Source organism: Onychomys torridus, chromosome 16 (assembly GCF_903995425.1).
Source record: "Onychomys torridus chromosome 16, mOncTor1.1, whole genome shotgun sequence".
Lineage (NCBI taxonomy): Eukaryota > Metazoa > Chordata > Mammalia > Rodentia > Cricetidae > Onychomys > Onychomys torridus.
Genome location: NC_050458.1, coordinates 1,708,198 through 1,727,531, shown reverse-complemented (window position 1 = coordinate 1,727,531; position 19,334 = coordinate 1,708,198). Strand labels below are relative to the sequence as shown.

The 19,334-nt window shown below is 41.9% G+C and overlaps 1 protein-coding gene across 4 annotated transcripts in view; it reads right to left on the bottom strand.

Moving 5' to 3' along the window:
• Positions 1–9,926: 9,926 nt before the first annotated feature.
• Mtdh (metadherin) overlaps positions 9,927–19,334 on the bottom strand; it is a 55,609-nt gene continuing 46,201 nt past the window's right edge. For 3 of the 4 annotated variants that reach the window (XM_036207994.1, XM_036207996.1, XM_036207997.1), the window contains 4 exons: positions 18,836–18,943; positions 16,853–16,993; positions 13,339–13,495; positions 9,927–12,786 (listed from right to left, as the gene is read on the bottom strand). In XM_036207994.1, coding sequence (XP_036063887.1) covers positions 12,716–12,786; positions 13,339–13,495; positions 16,853–16,993; positions 18,836–18,943 — 477 coding nt within the window. In that variant the 3' untranslated portion in view covers positions 9,927–12,715. The remainder of the gene's footprint in view (positions 12,787–13,338; positions 13,496–16,852; positions 16,994–18,835; positions 18,944–19,334) is intronic. The other variant, XM_036207995.1, reaches the window with a different exon arrangement.

Below are 19,334 nucleotides of genomic sequence, written 5' to 3'. Positions count from 1 at the left end.
GGTCAGCTGGGTTTTGCTGTCTCTGGGTCCACAGTTTTGCTGAACCACTGTATGAGGGAACAAAAGAAAGCTGGCTCTTTCAATGGACTGAGGCTGAGGACAAGGCTTTCAATAAGATAAAAAGGCCTTCCTCTCGGCACCTGCGCTGGGATTGACAGATATCACCAAACCCTTTCATCTCCACGTAGATGAAAGGAAAGGCACAGCTAAAGGGGTCCTGACTCAAATGCTAGGACCTCGGACTAGGCCGGTGGCCTACCTATCAGAGACTCCAGTGGCAAAAGGATGGCCCCCATGCCTAAGGATCATTGTAGTCACTGCCCTGTTGGTCAAAGATGCCAAGAAGTTAACTTTAGGCCAAGAGCTCCTTATCACCACCCCTCATGCCATTGAGGGGTATTCAAACAGCTGCCTGACCCATGGCTGAGCAATGCTCCAGTGGCTCACTACCAAAGCCATCTCCTTAATCCCCCTCTCATCTGGTTTCTTCTGAGTGTGGCCTTAAATCCCTCATCCCTGCTCCCCAATTTAGAACTAGACACCCGACTACATGACTGCAAAGAAATTCTGAGCCAGGTACATGGACTGAGAAAAGGCCTACGAGACCAGCCCTTGCCAGATGCTGAGCTCACTGCTAGATGGATGGGAGCAGCTTTATACAAGATGGAAAAGGGTACTCAGGGGCAGTTGTGGTGTCAGAAGAGAACACTGTTTTGGGGAAAGAGGCTAAACGTGTACACAGACAGCTGCTATGCCTTCACCGGCCCATGTCCATGAGGCCATCTACCAAGAGCCTGGGCTCCTTACCACTGAGGGAAAGACTATCAAAAACAAACAGGAGCTGGACAGTGGTGGTGCACGCCTTTACCCCCAGCACTCGGGAGGCAGAGCCAAGCGTATCTCTGTGAGTTCAATACCAGCCTGGGCTACAGAGTGAGTTCCAGGAAAGGTGCAAAAAACAAAAAAACAAAACAAACAACAACAACAACAACAAAAAAAAAACCCTCAAAACAAACAGGACATTTTAGACTTGCTCACAGCCTTGTGGATGCCAACCAAATTGGCCATTATCCATTGTCCTGGGCATCAAAGAACTGATACCCTAATGGCTAGAGGGAACCAGAGGGCAGATCAGGCATCAAAGAAAGCTGCAGAACAGATGATGGATATCCTGGCCCAGATGCTACCAGACCTAGGACTTCCAGACTTCTCTGAACATTCAGCTTATACCCCTGCTGACTTGTGCATGATACAGCACTTACCATGGGTGTGGCAGCCCCAATGGCTGGTGGATGACTGGCAGTGGAAGACTCATCATGACTGAAGCCCTCCTTCCTCACATTCACCGCTCTCTCTACCTCGGCACCTGAAAACAGAAGATCTGAAAAGGCAGTCCCATTTAAAAATCCTTTACCTTCAGCACAAGATCGAACAAATAGCTGAAAAATACCTGACCTGCCTATTCACCAGTGCAGACAATCAACCTAAAAATCCTGGAACCAAATGTAGAGGCACCAAACCTGATTCCTACTGGGAAATGGACTTCACTGAGGTAAAACCTGGCAAATATGCTTACAAATATCTTTTAGTATTTATAGATAAATTCTCTGCATGGGTAGAGACCTTTCACACAAGGCATGAGAGTGCTCAGATGGTCGCCAAAAAGCTACTTGAGGACATCATTCTGAGGTATGGCATCCCTACCCTCTTGAGTTCAGATAACAAACCAGCTTTCATCTCTCAGATAACACAGCTCCTCCTGGTAAGGGTATTGGGGGCAAATTGGAAATTACATTGTGCTTATAGGTCCCAGAGTTCAGGTCAGATCGAGCACATGAACAGGACCCTAAAAGAGACCCTTACCAAATCAACTATGGAAATTGGTGGTGACTCCTCCCCTTTGCCCTCCCTAGGGTTTTAAATCACCTTATACCGTGGGCTAACTCCTGTAGCTAGAGTTTTCTCTGTGTAGTGAGAGTTTTCCTGCCTGGCCCACAGTCAGGACAAATCTCTCTCACCCGCCAGTCCCACAGTCGCTCAGACCCAACCAAGTAAACATACAGAGACTTATATTGTTTACAAACTGTATGGCCTGGCAGGCTTCTTGTTATCTAGTTCTTCTATCTTAAATTAACCCATTTCTATTAGTCTATAGGTTGCCACATGGCTCGTGGCTTACCGGTACCTTACATGTCGCTTGTCCTGGCAGCTGGCAGTGTCTCTGTCTTAGCCTTCCACTTCCCAGAATTCTCTCTCCTGTCCCACCTATACTTCCTGCCTGGCTACTGGCCAATCAGTGTTTTATTTATTAACCAATCAGAGCAACACATTTAACATACAGAACATCTCACAGCAAACTCTCTTTGAAGTCATGTTTAGGAGGTCCCCTCCTATTTTGCCTAACTTAAAATCTGAGCTTATTGATGAGTTTGATGATGTTAACCTGGCTGCTTCCCTCAAGCCTGTGGCTCTTGTGCACAAGAACATATGGTCTTGCCCGAGGGCCTTTTATGAGACAACTCCACCATCCACACCACGTAAGTTTTCACCAGGAGACTGGGTCTTTATGAAGAGACATCAAAGGGAGACCCTCGAGGCCTCACTGGAAGCCATACACTATGATCCTGACAACTCCTGTCCTAAAGGTAGATGGCATCACCACTTGGATTCATCACACCCACACCAGGCCGGCAGATCCAGAGATAGAGGACCCCACAGAACCGTCACAGGAAAGAGACTCCTTAGGCTAGAGATTCAAGAGTCAAGATAATCTGCTCAAGCTCTAACTGTCACCAACCTCCATCGTGAAGATGCTGTTTTTGCTGGTACTGCTCATCCTTCACCACCTACGTCTCCTGCTGATCCGCATCAACCTGCAGAACTCTGACACGTCCTCTGGAGAAATCCTCAAACAAGGATCAGCTAGACAGAGCTCCACCTGGGACCTGGTTCCCACCTCTAGAATTTGAGGTACAGAATTTATTTCTGTTCAACAGAGACTGGCACAAGAGTGGTTTTTATTCATACCTGGGACACAAGACTGAAAAGTCCTGGTATTAGCAATGTGGAAGAGTTGAATCTTACTGCTGTCACTTTTGGAAATGTGTGAGTACTGGACCTATCTGCTGTGGGATGTTCTGTATGTCAAATGTGTTGCTCTGACTGGTTAAAATAAATAAAGTGCTAATTGGCCAGTAGCCAGGCAGAAAGGATAGGGTAGGCGGGACAAGGAGGAGAATTGTGGGAAGTAAAGGCTGGGGAGAGAGACACTGCCAGCCGCTGCCATGACAAGAAAGATGTAAGGTACTGGTAAGCCACGAGCCACGTGGCAACTTACAGACTAACAGAAATGGGTTAATTTGAGATATAAGAACTAGATAGCAAGAAGCCTGCTACGGCCATACAGTTTATAAGCAATATAAGTTTCTGTGTGTTTACTTGGTTGGGTCTGAGTGTCTATGGGCCTGGCAGGTGAGAGAGATTTGTCCTGACTGTGGGCCAGGCAGTAAAACACTAGCTACACCTATCTGGTGGATACCACCAGTAAGAGATAATTTGATCTTAGTCCGATGAGGTTTATATGACGGTGGTTATGGGTCCTGTGGAAATCAGAAATGTAACACCCTCAGGATAGAATTTACTGATGGGGAAACAAATTTAGACAGAGGAATGGACCACTGGTAAGACTTGGAGTAGCCAAGTCTATGATGGCCCTGGACCTTATCTTGGGCCAATCCCAGGGGCCCTCTTCACCATTAGATTAGAGGTTAAGCTACCACCCTCAGTGGCAACAGGATACAATCTAGTTGTTACCTCAGGAGGCTCCTGCCAACAAATCCCCAGGAGAAGACCAGACACCAGTAGTCCCCTTGGGAACCACTCCTCAGGGTCAAGATTCTTCATACAGCCAATACCCTTCATGGGACTTGGTTTCTAAAATCTTCCAGGTGATAAATGCCTCTAAACCCGACTTGACTAAAGAATGCTGGCTTCGTCTACATGCACAACCCCCTTTCTATATTGGTGTTGCAGTAACCAGTGATTACACCTCAGTGTCCCCACCATCTTGCCCTTGGTGAAAGCAAGAAAAGATTTCCTTCAAAGCAGGTGAATGGTATGGGAACCTGTGTGACAACCCCTGGAAAGCAAGCCCTGCAGATTTATATAATCATACCATCACCATACAAAACAACTCTATTTGGCCTCTGCTGGATGGTGGGCTTGCACTTCAGGGCTCACTCCCTTCGTCCATGGGATGGTTCTTAACACAGGACAAGGTTTTTGTATGATGGTCCAATTATTCCTCAACATGAAATACTCTAAAGGGGTCCAAATGGAACTGGCCTTATCCCCTATTCTTGCCAGGGCAAAATGGGCCATAGGGGCATCAGCTGTCTTACTCTCTTCCCTGGTAGGACTGGGCATAGCTGGGGCAACGGGGATGGGCACCTCAGCCTTAATTCTCCAGGATAGAAACTACCAGGCCCTATACTTAGCTATCAGTTCGGGTCTTAAAAAAAAAATAGAACAGTATATATTCAAATTAGAGACCTCCTTAGCTTCCGTTGGCTGAGGTTGCCTTGCAAAATCGAAGAGGCCTGGACCTCCTCTTCATGCAACAAGGAGGCCTGTGTTGCTCTGGGGGAAGAATGTTGTTTCTATGTCAATCATTCTGGGGTAGAGATTCAATGGCCTTATTAAGAAAATGGATTGCTGTGGGATAATGCTTCTGTACACTGGTTTAATAAAACACTGATTGGCCAGTAGCCAGGCAGGAATTATAGGCAGGGCGAGCAGACTAAAAGAATGCTGGGAAGAGGAAGAGCAGAGTCAGGAGTCGCCAGCCAGACACAGAGGAAGTAAGATGACAAGGCAGAACTGAGAAAAGGTACCAAGCCATGTGGCTAAACATAGATAGGAATTATGGGTTGTGTAAGAGATAGTCAGTAATAAGCCCGAGCTAATGGCCATACAGTTTGTAATTAATATACAATAATATAATTCTGTATGTTTATTGGGGTCTGAGCGGCTGCAGACTGGGCAGGACACAGGAAAACTTTTGACTACAACGGATTAATGATGGAGAGCAGAATGTATGCTCAGAAGCTGGGTGGTTTGAGAATTTGTTCAACTGGTCCCCTTGGATAACCACCCTGGTGTCTGCCTTAGTTGGCCCCTAGTGATCTGGCTCCTTTTGCTTACACTTAGCCCTTGCCTTCTTAATAGACTATTTACCTTCATTCCAAAGTGGGTCAATAGCATCCAGTTAATGGTTCTTAGGTCTCAATACCATCCCGTTGAACCCATGAATGGGACCTGCCATTGGTACTTGTGAAGGGAGGAATGTGTGTGTGTGTGGGGGAAACAGCTTGACCACACAACTGCCATGACAGGCTCAGAGGCCCAGACACAGCTTCCGTGACAGGCTTACTGGCAGGCAACACCCATATCCAGGAAAAGCCATAAGCTAACACCATCCAGGAATCCACCCAGGGATGGGCCAGGGTCTAAGGGGAAGTACCAGACATCTCAAATGTTCCAACCCTTAGATAAGATTAGATAAGATTGCCAGATGTCCCTGAGCCTAGCACACACCTATTTTCCTTTTAGATGCCCCTAGACAAATGTTAACCAATCAGGGTCCTGAACCTTAGAACTCCCCAGCCCAACCTCTGCTATGATTAAAAACTCTACCCTGCCTGGCCTCAGGGCTCTCTGATCTCACTGCTGCATAAGAGTCCAAGCTCTGAGCTTGAAATAAAGACTCTGCTTTTACATATGGGACTTGATCACTGTGGTGGTCTTTTGGGGGGTCTCCTGTGATCTGGGCATAACACTATGCGGCAGCTGGGTCCTCTGGAAGAACAGCCAGTGATCTTAATTTCTGAGCCATCTCCCTAGCCTTCTTTGCTAAAATTTCAACTAATTTTAGTTTTTAATAGAAATTAAACAAATGTATATCTACATTGCATGTGTATCTACATATCATTCTACATGCATTCCTGGTGCTCATGGAGGCCAGAACAGGATTTCAGATCCCCAGAATTTAATTTAAGATAGTTGTGAACTACTAGGCAGGTGCTGTGTAGGTGGAGTTTTCCCGTGTCCCAGCAGTCACTCCCAAATAACCACAAGAGACAATATTAATTATAAATACTTGGCTGATAGCTCAGTCTTATTATTAACTAGCCCTACAACTTAAATTAACCCATTTATATTAATCTACATTCTGCCACATGGCATTACCTCTTTCATCTTGAACCTCATGTTTCCTCTCCTTGTCTTGATGATGACTCCTCTGACTCTGCCCTTCTTCCCAGTGTCCTTAGTCTGGTTTTCCCACCTAACCTTATCCTGTCCAGCTATTGGCCAGTCAGTTTCTTTACTAAACCAATCACAGTGTAATTTACAGCGTACAGAAGGGTTATTCCACAGCAGTGCTGGGAATTGAACCTGTGTCCTCTGGAATGGCAGCCAGTGCTCTTAACCATGTATCCATCTCTCCAGACCCGTTAGTGTATTAGCACACAGTGTGGTGCAAACTGCTGTGTGCTGTGTGTGGCATGAGGGTCAGAGGACAATCCCAGCTGTTAGTTGTTACCTTTCACCTTGATTCAGGGTCTCTTGTTTTGCCAAAGGCTAGCTGCCCACCAAGCTTCTGGGAATCCTGTCTCCCACCCTATCATAAGAACACTGACTACAGGCATAGAGACATTACTGTGTCTGACTTTATGTGGGTTCTGGGGATTCAAACTGGAGTCCTCTCACAAGCACAACAAAGGTCTTACCCACTGAGTCATCTCTCCAATTTTCTTTTTCTTCTCTCTCTCCTTCTCCTTTTTCTCTGCTGTCCTGGAACTCACTCTGTAGACCAGGCTGACCTCAAACTTAAGAGATTTGCCCGCCTCTGCCTCCTGAGCGCTGGCATTAAAGATTGAAGGCATGCACCACCACATCCAGGATCCTCCAATTTTCTTTATAATTATTTTAGTTAATATAACTAGAAATTTTTCTACTTTGTCTATCAGGGGTCTAGAGTTTTATGTATCACTATTTCAGTGTGCTGTCTGCTTAGTTAGTGCTATTATCTTCTTTGATTTAATAATCAGGAAGTTATCAATAACCCTTTTCAATGTTTTATTGTTAATTTCCTTTAATGAATGTTGGTAAGCCCAAGACTACATTCACTAGCTGACTTTGAGATGACTTCTTTTACTTTGAGACAGTGTCATTATATAACCCAGGCTGCTCTTGAATCCAAGTTCTTCTGCCTTAGCCTCCTCAGGTGCTGAGATGACTCTTCACTGCACTTAAGTTTAAAAAGGGTTAGGGCAATGGCTATTGAATTGTTTCTCAAAACAGGGTCTTTCTACATATCCCTGCTGTCCTTGAACTCAAGAGCTCTACCTGCCTCAACTGGGATTTAAAGTGCCCTCCACCACGCCCAGCTGCTACTGAATTTTGTTAAATACATTTCAGCCTAAAGTCACACTATTGAATCTGTTATAATTTAACTAACTCCATATGCATCCTTGATCTGAATCTAGGACAGAAACATCTGGTTCCAGGACGCCTCCTTTGTTAGGCCAGTGCTTAGGCAGGTTTTCTTTCACTTTTCATTATTTGGGCCATTTCAATTGACTAGATATGGGAATTGCTATAATAGTAATCTCTGATTTTAACATATTAAAAGCACCTTAGAAGAGTATAATTTGTAATTATTCCATTGCCTGAAGTCTCAAAACAGCACCTGTCATTGTACCATGAACTTCCTTTGGTGTCGACAGATCTCTAGCCAACACTTCATATGATTCTCACGCCCCCAGAAGAGCAGTGACCTCCATGACACACACCACTCACATCTAGCCATTGAACCTATGAGCACTAAGGAACTTACTCAGGCTCAATGTCTTAAGGGTGGCTGTGTGAAAAGGCTGAGACCAGAGCACATATCACCTGGGATCCTTAGTCATCTCTCCCAAAACAGGCATTTGAGAGTAGCCATTTTTGTCCATTACACAACAGCCAGCTCACTTCTCAAGTTCCCATGCAGGCAATATTTCATTTAAGAAGAGTGGTGGTTTCAGAGGAACTTTTTTATTATGCTTTCAAGTTTCTAGAAGTGTTACATTGTTTGAGCCAAAGTTACATTTTAATTACTATGCCTTAGAGATCCATGCAACAAAAATGTTTCTGATCTGCTGGAGGCTATTGTTTATGGGAGATAATAAGCCATGTGTTTTCACTCCCCTAAACTGTTTGACGCATCTGCACAGGATGTGCTTATCATATGTGGGTGGGAGGTTCACAGGTAGGAAATATGTCAGGATGTTGTTTGCTGGACTGGATGTAAACTGGAGGTACATCAGGATGTATGCTTGCCCCTAATAGGAAATGTAATGAATTACGGGTTTTCCTCTTTTAAGTATCTGCAAACTGTGACACAGGGCCATTTCCCAGGAACCTGGGTATGAATCTGGCCATTTCCCATCTACCTGGCCACTATTTAATTAAAGCTTGCCTCAAATTTGGCTTTGGTATCTCACCCTTGGGATTAACATATATTAATTTTGAATACTTTGGTACAAATTAAAGGGAAAGCACAGAGGAATAAAATGGTCAGGCTAGCAAGATGGCTCAGTGGGTAAAAGTGCTTGCTGCCAAGCCTGGAGACTTGAGTTTGATCCCTGGGACCACAGGGTGGAAGGAGAGAAGAGACTTCTCTTCAGTGGGTCCTCAACCTCCATGAGGTTGATTTTTATAATCTACACTTGCAGTGTGTGCTGTTCCAGCCTGTCTTGAGTTTCAGTCATTTAGTACAGTGGCATGTACACATGCACAGGCCAGAGATGGGCACTTGCCACGCTACTCCTTTGAGATGGTCTCGTATTGAACCTGCAACTAGGCTGCCTCCAGCAAGCCCCATGATCCTGCGGTCAGTCACCCTTAGTCTGGGGTTACAAGCAGGTGGCCATGCCTGGCTTTTTACAAAGGTGCTGGGAGTCAGGACCTCATACTTACCTCTGTCAATCCCCCAGCCCCCAAACTGTCACTGAGTGGCAGAAATTCTTTCAGAATCTACTAAGGAGAAAATAAGGTGGTGTCTCAAAAAACCGAAACAAAGCAAAACAAAAACCCCCAAAACTTCCCTGCCACTACCACCCCAGTCTGTAAATTGAGTCTCTAGTGTAATTTCTATGAACATTCTCTGGGAAATGCTTTCCTCCACGTGGCTCAGGTACTGATAGGAAGTGTGCAGTGAAATCCGGCTGTCCTCAATCTCAACATGGGAGGATCCTCAACTGCCACACTGTTACACTAGCCTTGGGCTGCTTCCCCAGACCTTCTGTGGGAAATGCATACTTATATTTGTGTATCATGTGTGTAAGCCAGACATCACAAGAGATGTCCTCTTGGATAACTCCATACCCTTTTTGAAGGCAGGGTCTCTATAAACCTGGAACTTATCAATTCAGCCTTACTATGTATCCCTGACTGTTCTGGAACTCACTCTGTAGAACAGGCTAGTCTTGAACTTACAGAGATCTGCTTGCTCCTGCTTCCTGAATGCTGTGATTAAAGTTTTAAAGATATATATATACCAGGCTGCAATTACTCACTTGACTCCTTGTAGCAAAGCCTGAAACCATGGTTTTAACAGAAAGGAAAAAACAAAACCTACGAACAAAGTGCCAGATATCTTTTTGTAGTTTGTTTTTTGAGACAAGGTTTCACTGTGTAGCTCTGGCTGTCTTGGAACTCGATTTTTAGACCAGGCAGCTCTCAAACTCACAGAGATCTGCCTGTCTCTGCCACCCAAGTGCAGGGATCTGAAGGTGTTCGCAACCACACCTGGCATGGCCTGCTATCTTACTAGACCAATATAAAAGGACAAAGTCTCTTCCCGCAGAAAATGTAATAAGCAATTTAAACAAAACAAAAATGGTCTGTTTTTATTTACAATACCCAGTGCATCTTACACATGACACATTTTCATTCCCCAAGTCTTGAAAGCAATTCCAATTCCAGTTTGTGCAATGAGCTTACAGGAGAACCTTAGGAGAGCCCACTAGACACCTTAGAACCCAGATCCTAAATTTTGATATTTCATACTATATTAATAGAGGATTGCTTTTAATTAAGAAAAACTAAAGTCTGCAAGTAATCATTACCCTCTGGGATCTTTAACTTGAACACAAACTGGATTAACCTATTATGAAATACTATCAGATTTAGATAAATTATTTCAACCTCCCTTCAACAATAAAATACATGCACAAATTAAACATGGTAAACTACATTAAAGACCTTTTATTTCAATTACATTCTTTTTGGACTCTCTCAACTGTTTCTCAATTTAGGATACAGATGGGGAGGATGCAGTTGAAAAACTCTGACAGGGCCACATCCTTACAGAGAGCCCATGGCAGGAAGGCAGGGAGCATCAGGGGACCTCACCCCAGCCAGTACAAAACAGCAGGCCCTCTTTATTGCCACCCCCTAATCACCATTACCTAGATTTCAGTATTTTCTGAGTTGATGACAGAAATCAGTTCCTCTGTTCAGTGACAAGTATCATTGTCCTGCCACATAAAGATCTATAAAAATGCAATGAGCATCATTTCACTTGTATAGCTGCCTCCTGAAAAAGAAACGAATGGCCTGGCTCCTAAGCCAGAGAGAAGGAAAGCACAGAAACCATCTCCACACTGACCCACTCAAAGTTCTCCTCCCATGATACATTTCTCCTCACCAAGAAGGGATTGTTGCTACCTGGTGTAGGTGCCCCTCCTACAGGAAGTGACTGAATTGGGAGACACTGAAACAAGAAATAAAGTTTCATGTTTGACTTAGCCCAAAGAATTGTAAGAGAAAGGAACGGTGAGGTAGAGTTGAGAGAGTTCAACTAAACTTCTGAGCACTGATCTTTTTGGCACACTCTGTAATTATAGACCCCATTAAATCCCCTTATGACACAACGTGGCAGCCCCCCTGAGGGAGTGTGAGGCTCAGAGCCACCTGAAGGCTCCATTCCCAGCATATCAGCTATTATTTTCCCAATAGTGAAGCAAATAAAAACAATGCTATCCATTTCTGAATTTATTTAAACAAGTCCATTAATTTAGAAATCCCTTTTAAACAAAACTTCTGACATGTAAACACACTGCCATGTTCCTGAAACAGATATTAACACCTGATTTAAAAAAAAAAAAAAAAAAAAGTTGTTAATCACTTATGAGGAAAGCCATCCTTTAATTCTAAGGCCAGTCTTCAGCAGAACTAAACCATTTTATATCTTACAGCTTTCCTAGCTGAAAATACTATTAAACTACAGTCAAATATAAGACAGTTTTGATGGATAGATCAGTACCATTGGTTATAGCTTTTAAACAGGTTCATTCCCGGCGCCACATGAAAATAAGCCACTCACATCAATAAATCATGGCTTTTTTCTTTATCACAATTCACTAAGGTGATGTTAATTATGGTCCTTGTCAAACATGTTTGGTAAAGGCTATTTACAGTGTACATGGCCAAGCATGCACTATTAACAGTTACAGAGAGGCCTGCCAGTTTCCTAGAGATCACACAGTGCCTGAAAATGGTGACAGATCACACATCATTGAAATCAACACAGTTTCAAGCAGAAAAACGTTCCTTTTTTGACCACAATTGCAATAGTTACATGAAAATTCTTATAAAAACATGAATCCCCTTCAAGAAATTGATGCATATTCTACACACTACAGGTTAAGGCAGTAAAAAAACATATTCCTGATAACTGGAGGTCTCCACAATGTCAATTAAAGCTGTCTGACTACTTTTCCATAATTGTGAATTACTTCATTTTTAAAGTAAAAAAATTACTAGCAACTAAGAGTCGACACTGAAAAAACTGCTAGGGAAAGGGAAAATATTAAGTTGGATTTTGCCTGAAAGTTTTCAAATCATAAACAGGAGCATTATTTGTTAGCCTCAGCCTTAAACATATCAAACAAATAATATAGTTTACCTTTCTTAATTTAAAATATACTGTTATTTTGAATAAATTCAAGTAATGTAAGACTATCAAAAATAACTTTGTAAGCCATATAAGTGTTTTGTCAATTGCATTTTTCAATGTTTTAATTAAGAACTTTTTAAGAACCGTAAACTAAACCAAGACAGTTTAGTTAAACAAATGATAAATGACTTTTTATTTGCACTTGTGATTCTTTTAATACAAATTGCTACAACAAATATGTAAAGATATGGCAGATTACACATTTGATCAAAGCACTTTGATTTAAGCATAAAACAGATTCAAATGGACTAAGTTCGTGCATAAGATCCAAGGAGCTGCCTACTGGTTTCTAGGCGGCCTTCTTTCTAATCAGAATCCACTATCCTCAGCTGCAGATGAGACAGGGCACAATCTGTTGTAAACAGGGAACTGTTGTAAAACCAGGGTAATAGTCTTCAATTAAGATCATTCTCGTTCAATTGAAAAACTCTCCCAAGTGTCTTCCAGCACTGTAGTATGTATTCTGTTGATCTCTTAATCTCATAAATTAATGTTCCTTTGATTCCATTTTATGGTGGTTGTGTTCAGTTTTGTTTTAAAAATTGGTTTAATTTATATAAAATTCTGTACATGTTCACAAATTATTGCATAAACAGCATAATCTTCAAGACAGTGTTTGTAAACACATGTCCAATTCAGGAAAAAAAAAATTCACGTTTCCCGTCTGGCTTTTTTCTTCTTTTTTATTTGTTTTGGAGATTCCCAGTTAGTTTCAGACTTGGCTAAAAGAAAAAAGAGGAAGGGTGGGGGAGAGAAAAATATAAGGTGGCTGGTCAGTATAGATCAGTAACATAAAAGTAAAAACTATGAAAAAACTTGTTCAAATTTTATGTTTTAAGTTTTCTAGTCTTGGATCTTTTCAAGTTATTATCTGCTTCCCTTCTTTTCCAAGTCAAGGTATTAACTGTGACTGCTTATACTCAACTGGTGCCAACCCACAGAAACGGTTCCCCCCTCCCCCCTCTCTTTGAGATGGGGCACTATTATGTTGCTTGACAGCTGGAGAAAAGGAGGGAAAGACAGTAACATGCAGCCAAGGAACGTGTGCACAGAAAAAAGGTAAAGGAGCCAAGAGAGCGGACATGACAAGCCAGCTTCTCGTTATCTTCAATGCTCAGGTTATCTTAACAGCCTGGGCCTCAACTCAATTCTGTGAAGTTTCAAGGAGCCATGCACTTTCAGAAGGCAGGCTCTGAAGTATCCTAGCAGACACCTAAGATCAGAACCTTTACATGATGTAAGAAAGATGCAAGAAGACAACAGAGAGCACTTACTCTGGGAGGGAGGCACACTATTTTGCTTAGCATTTGACTTGGGTTTGTCTGTGTCTTGTAACATCGGTGGCACTTGGGAAGAGCTCTTGTCAGAGTCACCTTTTGATAAGGTAACAGATGGCTCGGTAGAGATAGCAGGTGGAAGAGACTTGATCGGCTATTTTGGAATAAAATTATCTCAGAATTTTGTATAAATTTCATATAATATTAAGAATTATAGCACTATCCAGAGACCAGCAGAAAGCAAAATGGTTTCTAATTATTTATAGGTAGCACTATACCTCATTTCTGCCCTCTAGTGACATAACTAAACATTGCATCATCTATAACATCTTTGAATACAGTGAGATAAAATAGATAAATATAGACAAGTTAAAATCACCAAAAGCTAATTTTGGGTATAAGTTTTTAAAAATAGCCTCTACCAACTTGGGCTCCCTTCCAGAATGAGTAAGACCGTACACTCCCCAGTGGGCTCTCCATTTAGTTTGGTGCATGCCTTTAATCACAGCACTCAGGAGGCAGATGGGTCTCTGTGAGTTAGGGGCCAGCCTGGTCTACAAAGTGAGTTTCAGGACAGCTAGGGATATTACACAGAGAAATCCTGTCTTGAAAAACCACAAAAAGGAAAAACAAAAGTTAAAAGAGCTAATAAATCTCAAATAAGAATCTCCTGTTTCATTATAAATAGCACTTTAGAAATTCAATCAATTTCCACCAACTTTGAACTCATCAAAACTGTTAAAGAAAAAAATAGTGCATTACTTTTAGTTATCTACTTAGGCTTTTGTTTGTTTGTTTGTTTTGTGAGACTCCCAGTCTATTAGTCCAGACTGGCCTTGGTTGGCTTTGAATTTAGGGCATCCTTCTCAATGATCTGACCTAACCTCTTCCCTAGAAATCAGAGATACCGCTAACAGCAGCAGCTTGTGTGTTCCACAAGCAGACTGTGGGAAGAATCCTACTGATTCAAGCAACCAGTATAGATCTTCAGACTTTTGAGTCTAGTAATGAGATTAGAAGTTTAGCGTAGTGATTCGTAAGGGTAATATTAAGAATGCTTATTTGGACTGACTCAGGGGTATGAGAGAGAGCTGAGTGGATTACTTCACTGGTCAGCTTTAACACTCACCATCACCTGGAACACAAAAACAAGGGGAACTTTTGTTTCTTTTGCTCCTACTCTGCCTGGCTCCATGAACACAAGAGAAGTGATGTGAGCAGAGAGCTGCTAACATTCTTTCCTTCTATAAGGTACTGAATCTACAGTCATGTTGCTCACATCTCCTTGGAGCTCCTTATATTACATCACACCTGCAGCTTTGTTAGAACTTATCTACTTCCCCTTATATGTTCTTATTTCACTTACATCAAGTCATAAAAAGGCTCAACTGCTTTTTCATAAAATGACCTCTGAGCATTACTTAGAGAAGACACTAGAATGTCAAACACTCTTTGCTGTAATACTCACTCCTAAACCTTTATGTACACTGAGATCACATCCCTTTACCTCAGAACACTTAGGAATTAAAGCATCCCATCTAGGTGGGAATATGACTAGCACTGGTGAAGGACACCACTGCTAGAGCTCCCTCTCTCAGCAGCCCTGTTGTCAGAGCTGGTTGGCCCACTAGCTCCATGCTCCCTCAGACAGGGATGCTGTCTATCCACTGCTGTAGCTTAGTTCCTCCAACAGCAGGTGGCACACAAGTTTTGAATGTGTGTATGAGTCAGGTAATTCAAACAGATACACTTTATTTAAATTATTTAGATTTTTTTATGTGTATAAGTGTTTTGTCTGCAAGTATGTATGTGTATCATATGCCTGGCGCCCAACTAGAATTACATATGGTTGTGAGCCATCACATGGGTGCTGGAAACCAAACCCTGGTCTGTAAGAGCAACATGTGCTCTTAACCACTGAGCCAACTCTGCAGCCCCCTAGGATATATTATAATAGACACCATGACAAAAGCAGTTCTTTTGTTGCTGTTGTTTCTTTGATACAGAGTTTCTGTGAGTAGCCCTGGCTCTCCTCAAACTCCACCTGCCTCTGCCTCCCAAGTGCTGGGATTAAAAGTATGTGCAACCATGACCCAGCCCAAGACAACTATTAATAAAAGAAAGCATTTAATTGGGGGCTTGCTTACAGTTTCAGAGGGCTAGTCACCATGGCAGGAAGCATCGTGGCAAGAATGGTGATGGAGCAGTAGCTGAGAGCTGTTCCGCAGGCCCAGGGAGACTGCATCTGGCATGGGCTTTTGAAACCTCAAAACCCACCCTCAGTGGCACTCTTCCCCCAACAAGGCCACACCTCCTAATCATTCTAATCCTATCAAAGAGTTCTACTACTTCATAACTATACTCAAATATATGAGCCTATGGGGGGGGGGCATGTATTCAAACCACCACATGCAAGTTACCCAATGAAAAATCAGGGTTTTGTTTCAAGTCAATGATCCAGACCCTTCATAAACTAGTTTCTTCTGACTCATCAATATTTCCATTAAAAGCACATGATTTAAAAATATGTTATTGTCAGCTACAGAGGTACATGCCTAAAACTCCAGCACTTGGAATGTGGAGGCAGGAGGATCAGGAATTTATGCCAGCTTTGGCTAGACAGTGAGTTTGAGGTCAGCCAGAGCTATATAAAACTTTATCTCAAACAATAAACAAAGCAAAATCAAACTGAAGCAAAACCAAACTGAGGTAAAAGCACTTTCTCTTAGGTCTTCTATCCTTTACATGCCTAGAGGAAAAAGTATAGTGTAGCAATCCTCTTTAGCATTGGGGGACTCTGTTTTGAGATCAGCAGTGGGTGCTTGAAACTGTAGGTAGTACCAAAACCCATGCTTCTGTTGTGTTTTGTTTTCTTTTTTCTTGAGACAGGGTCTAAAAAATGTAGCCTTGGCTAGTCGTAAACCCAGAGATTCACCTGCCTCTGCCTCCTGAGATCAAAGGTGTGCCCCACCCTGATACATTGCTCTTTTCTTTTCAATATTTCTATGGATCTCAGCAAACTCAACATACACACATTTTTTGGTTTGTTTGTCTTTTTTGGGGGGGAGGGCAACAAGGTTTCTTTGTATAGCCTTAACTGACTCAGAACTCGCTCTGTAGACCAGGTTGGACTTGAACTTACAGAGATCCACCTGCCTCTGCCTCCCCAGTGCTAGGATCAAAGTTGTGGGCTACCACAACCTGGCTTTTTCCCCCCATTCTTTTCTGAGCTGAAAATCTTTTCACTTAATGGAGAAGCACATATAGCTTCTCTTTGATTGGCAACAGACTTATTCTGTAAAATAACAAGGTTATTTGCATACAAGCACCAATGTAGTTTAATAACTAATCTGATAACATCAGTGAGTACCCAGTGATAGATGGAGTGATACATGGCATGGCATTCTACTACACTACTCAGAATGATGTGTACTTGCATACTACTTCAATAAAACGTTAATTACTCTGTAATTATTAAGTCAAGAAACCTTTACTATTCTTTAAATATCACCTGGCTATTTTTGACGAGTACTTCCGCTGGATCACTAGTGCTCACGGTCTTCAGGGAAAAAACTCTCTCTTGTTTTGGACGGGCTTTGGAGGTATTCAGGGGAGGCTCTTCTCTAATGTCCTTTTCTAGTTCTTCTGTGTCCTGCAGAAGAAAGCTGTCTGTGAGATTAAATTTCTTCATTCTTTACTGATTAAAATCCACTTTGTTGTCCCAAAGTCATCCTAAGAAAATAAATTCACTTAAAAAGGTGTCCAAGCTAGGCATGGTAAGCTCGCGCCTGTAATCCCAACACCTGGAGGTCAAGACAGGAAGACTGCTACAAGCCCCAGGTCACCCTGGGCTACAGAGTGACCTCCTGTCCCAAATCCTGTCCCCTTGAATTACACATACTAACACAAACACACCCCAGAACGGAAACCATCCTATCAAATAGACCAACCCCAAAAGAATAAACTAATATTCAACTTACAAGAAGCACACAGCAAAGGGGCTGATAATGGAAATAAGACTTTAAAAACACAGTTTCACTTAGTGACTTTTTCAAGGAGTAATGTCTTCACATATACATATAATAAAGACTATACAGAGAACTCTAATCTGGTCATGACATGACTCAGTCATGTAATTCCAGGGACAAATCTCTTAGTTTCCTTTAACTATCAAAGTTCAACCAGGAAATTTCGAAGGTCCTGTTTAAGTTTTAATGTTTAGTTTAAATGTTCCCATGCTCATTGTTTAGACTGTCAAAGTTTAACATTCTAAGTCACATTACATGCTTATATATATATGCACTAGAATAAATATTAAGTAGAAGCATAACTAAACTGTATTGTCTTAAAAGATAGTATTTTCTAACAGAAAGGAACTCACAGAACTTACTGCACATCAAGGAGTGAGAATGTCAGACTCTAGTTACTGTTCTAATAACTATGCACCCACATAGTGGAAAGAACTGACTTCTCAGAAGTTGGCCTCTGACCTCCAAACACATGCTGTGGCACAGGTACATGCACACACACATAAGTAAATGCCATTTAGAAAGTTTGCTTCTAATACTGATGCTCTTTGGAATGTGATATGACAGCAGTAAGTTTGAAGAACAACTCAAAATTCTGATGTGAATTTAAGTTCAGCATGCAGCAGAACTTGGAACTCATCAATTAATGAGACCAGCTAGAAATGAGCTTCAGGTACCTGCCTATCTCTAACCTCATCCTTTTTCTGCTGAGGCTGGGATTATAGGCACTTCATGAGACATTTCCCAAGTCCTTGCCTATCTTCTTGATGAGCATGACCATTTCATTATGAAGAACAGTCAGAGACTGGGGAGGGCTAAGAGTTCAAGCATGACTCAGGGAAAGAAGAGGCAAAAGAATACATAGACCAGGTAATAAAATTCTTAAAAAAAATTTATATTTTATGTGTAAGTACTCTGCATATATCCTTGCATATCAGAAGAAGGCATCAGATCCTATTATAGGTGGTTGTGAGCCACCATGTGGTTGCTGGGAATTGAACTCAGGACCTCTGGAAAAGAAGCCAGTGCTCTTAACTGCTGAGCCATCTCTCCAGCCCCAGGGTAATACAACTTGTAGAATACTATGTAGCACTTCTCTAACATGTCCTGATTTTCACATGTCCAACTTTCATATTTTAAACTCACTAGAGTGGGCAGGAGAGATGGTTCAGTGGCCAGGATCACTTGTTGCTCTTTTAAGGGTACTGGATCCGATTACTATCATCCACATGGTGATTCACAACCACCTATAACTCCAGTTCCAGGGGATCTAACAGCCTCTTTTGACCTCTGTAGGTACTATGACACAATGTGGTACACATACACACACACAGGCAAAACACACATTTTGACAGATGGTTCTCATGATGTCATTTATCTCTACATATTCTTAGTGTCTGGACATCACTTTCCAAACCACTCACAGTGGTGTATCATAATGAATATTCACTGTTCAGAAACTTTACCTGTGAGAGAGAGTTATCTTCACCTTGCTTCTTCTTTTTCTTCTTTTTCTTTTTAGATTTTCCAGTTGGAAGAGCTCCCTCTCCTTTTTCTTTATCATCATCTGAAATCTGATGTTAAAAGCAAAATACTGAAGTAAACCCAACCGGTTTAAGTTTATATTACTCACAACAATTACAGTCACTATGTTTGGTCTTTATCTTCTAAAATCTAAGTAAGAATAAACTATGACTAACAAAATTTTAATAAAACTTATATTACTTAAAAACTCACTGGATGGAAATAGGGGGATTAGGACTTAAAGGCCAGCTTGGGCTGGATGAGTTTGTCTCAAAACTGCTCCAATCACCATTACCAACTCTCAAGCACTAGATCCCATTCTTATAATACCTCCCAGGAAAGGACCACTACCTTGAATTTCGTCCATTCAATTTCCTAGAAATTTAGATGAAAGACATAAAATTTTATAGAAATATACAGTATCATTCAGATCTTGCTCAC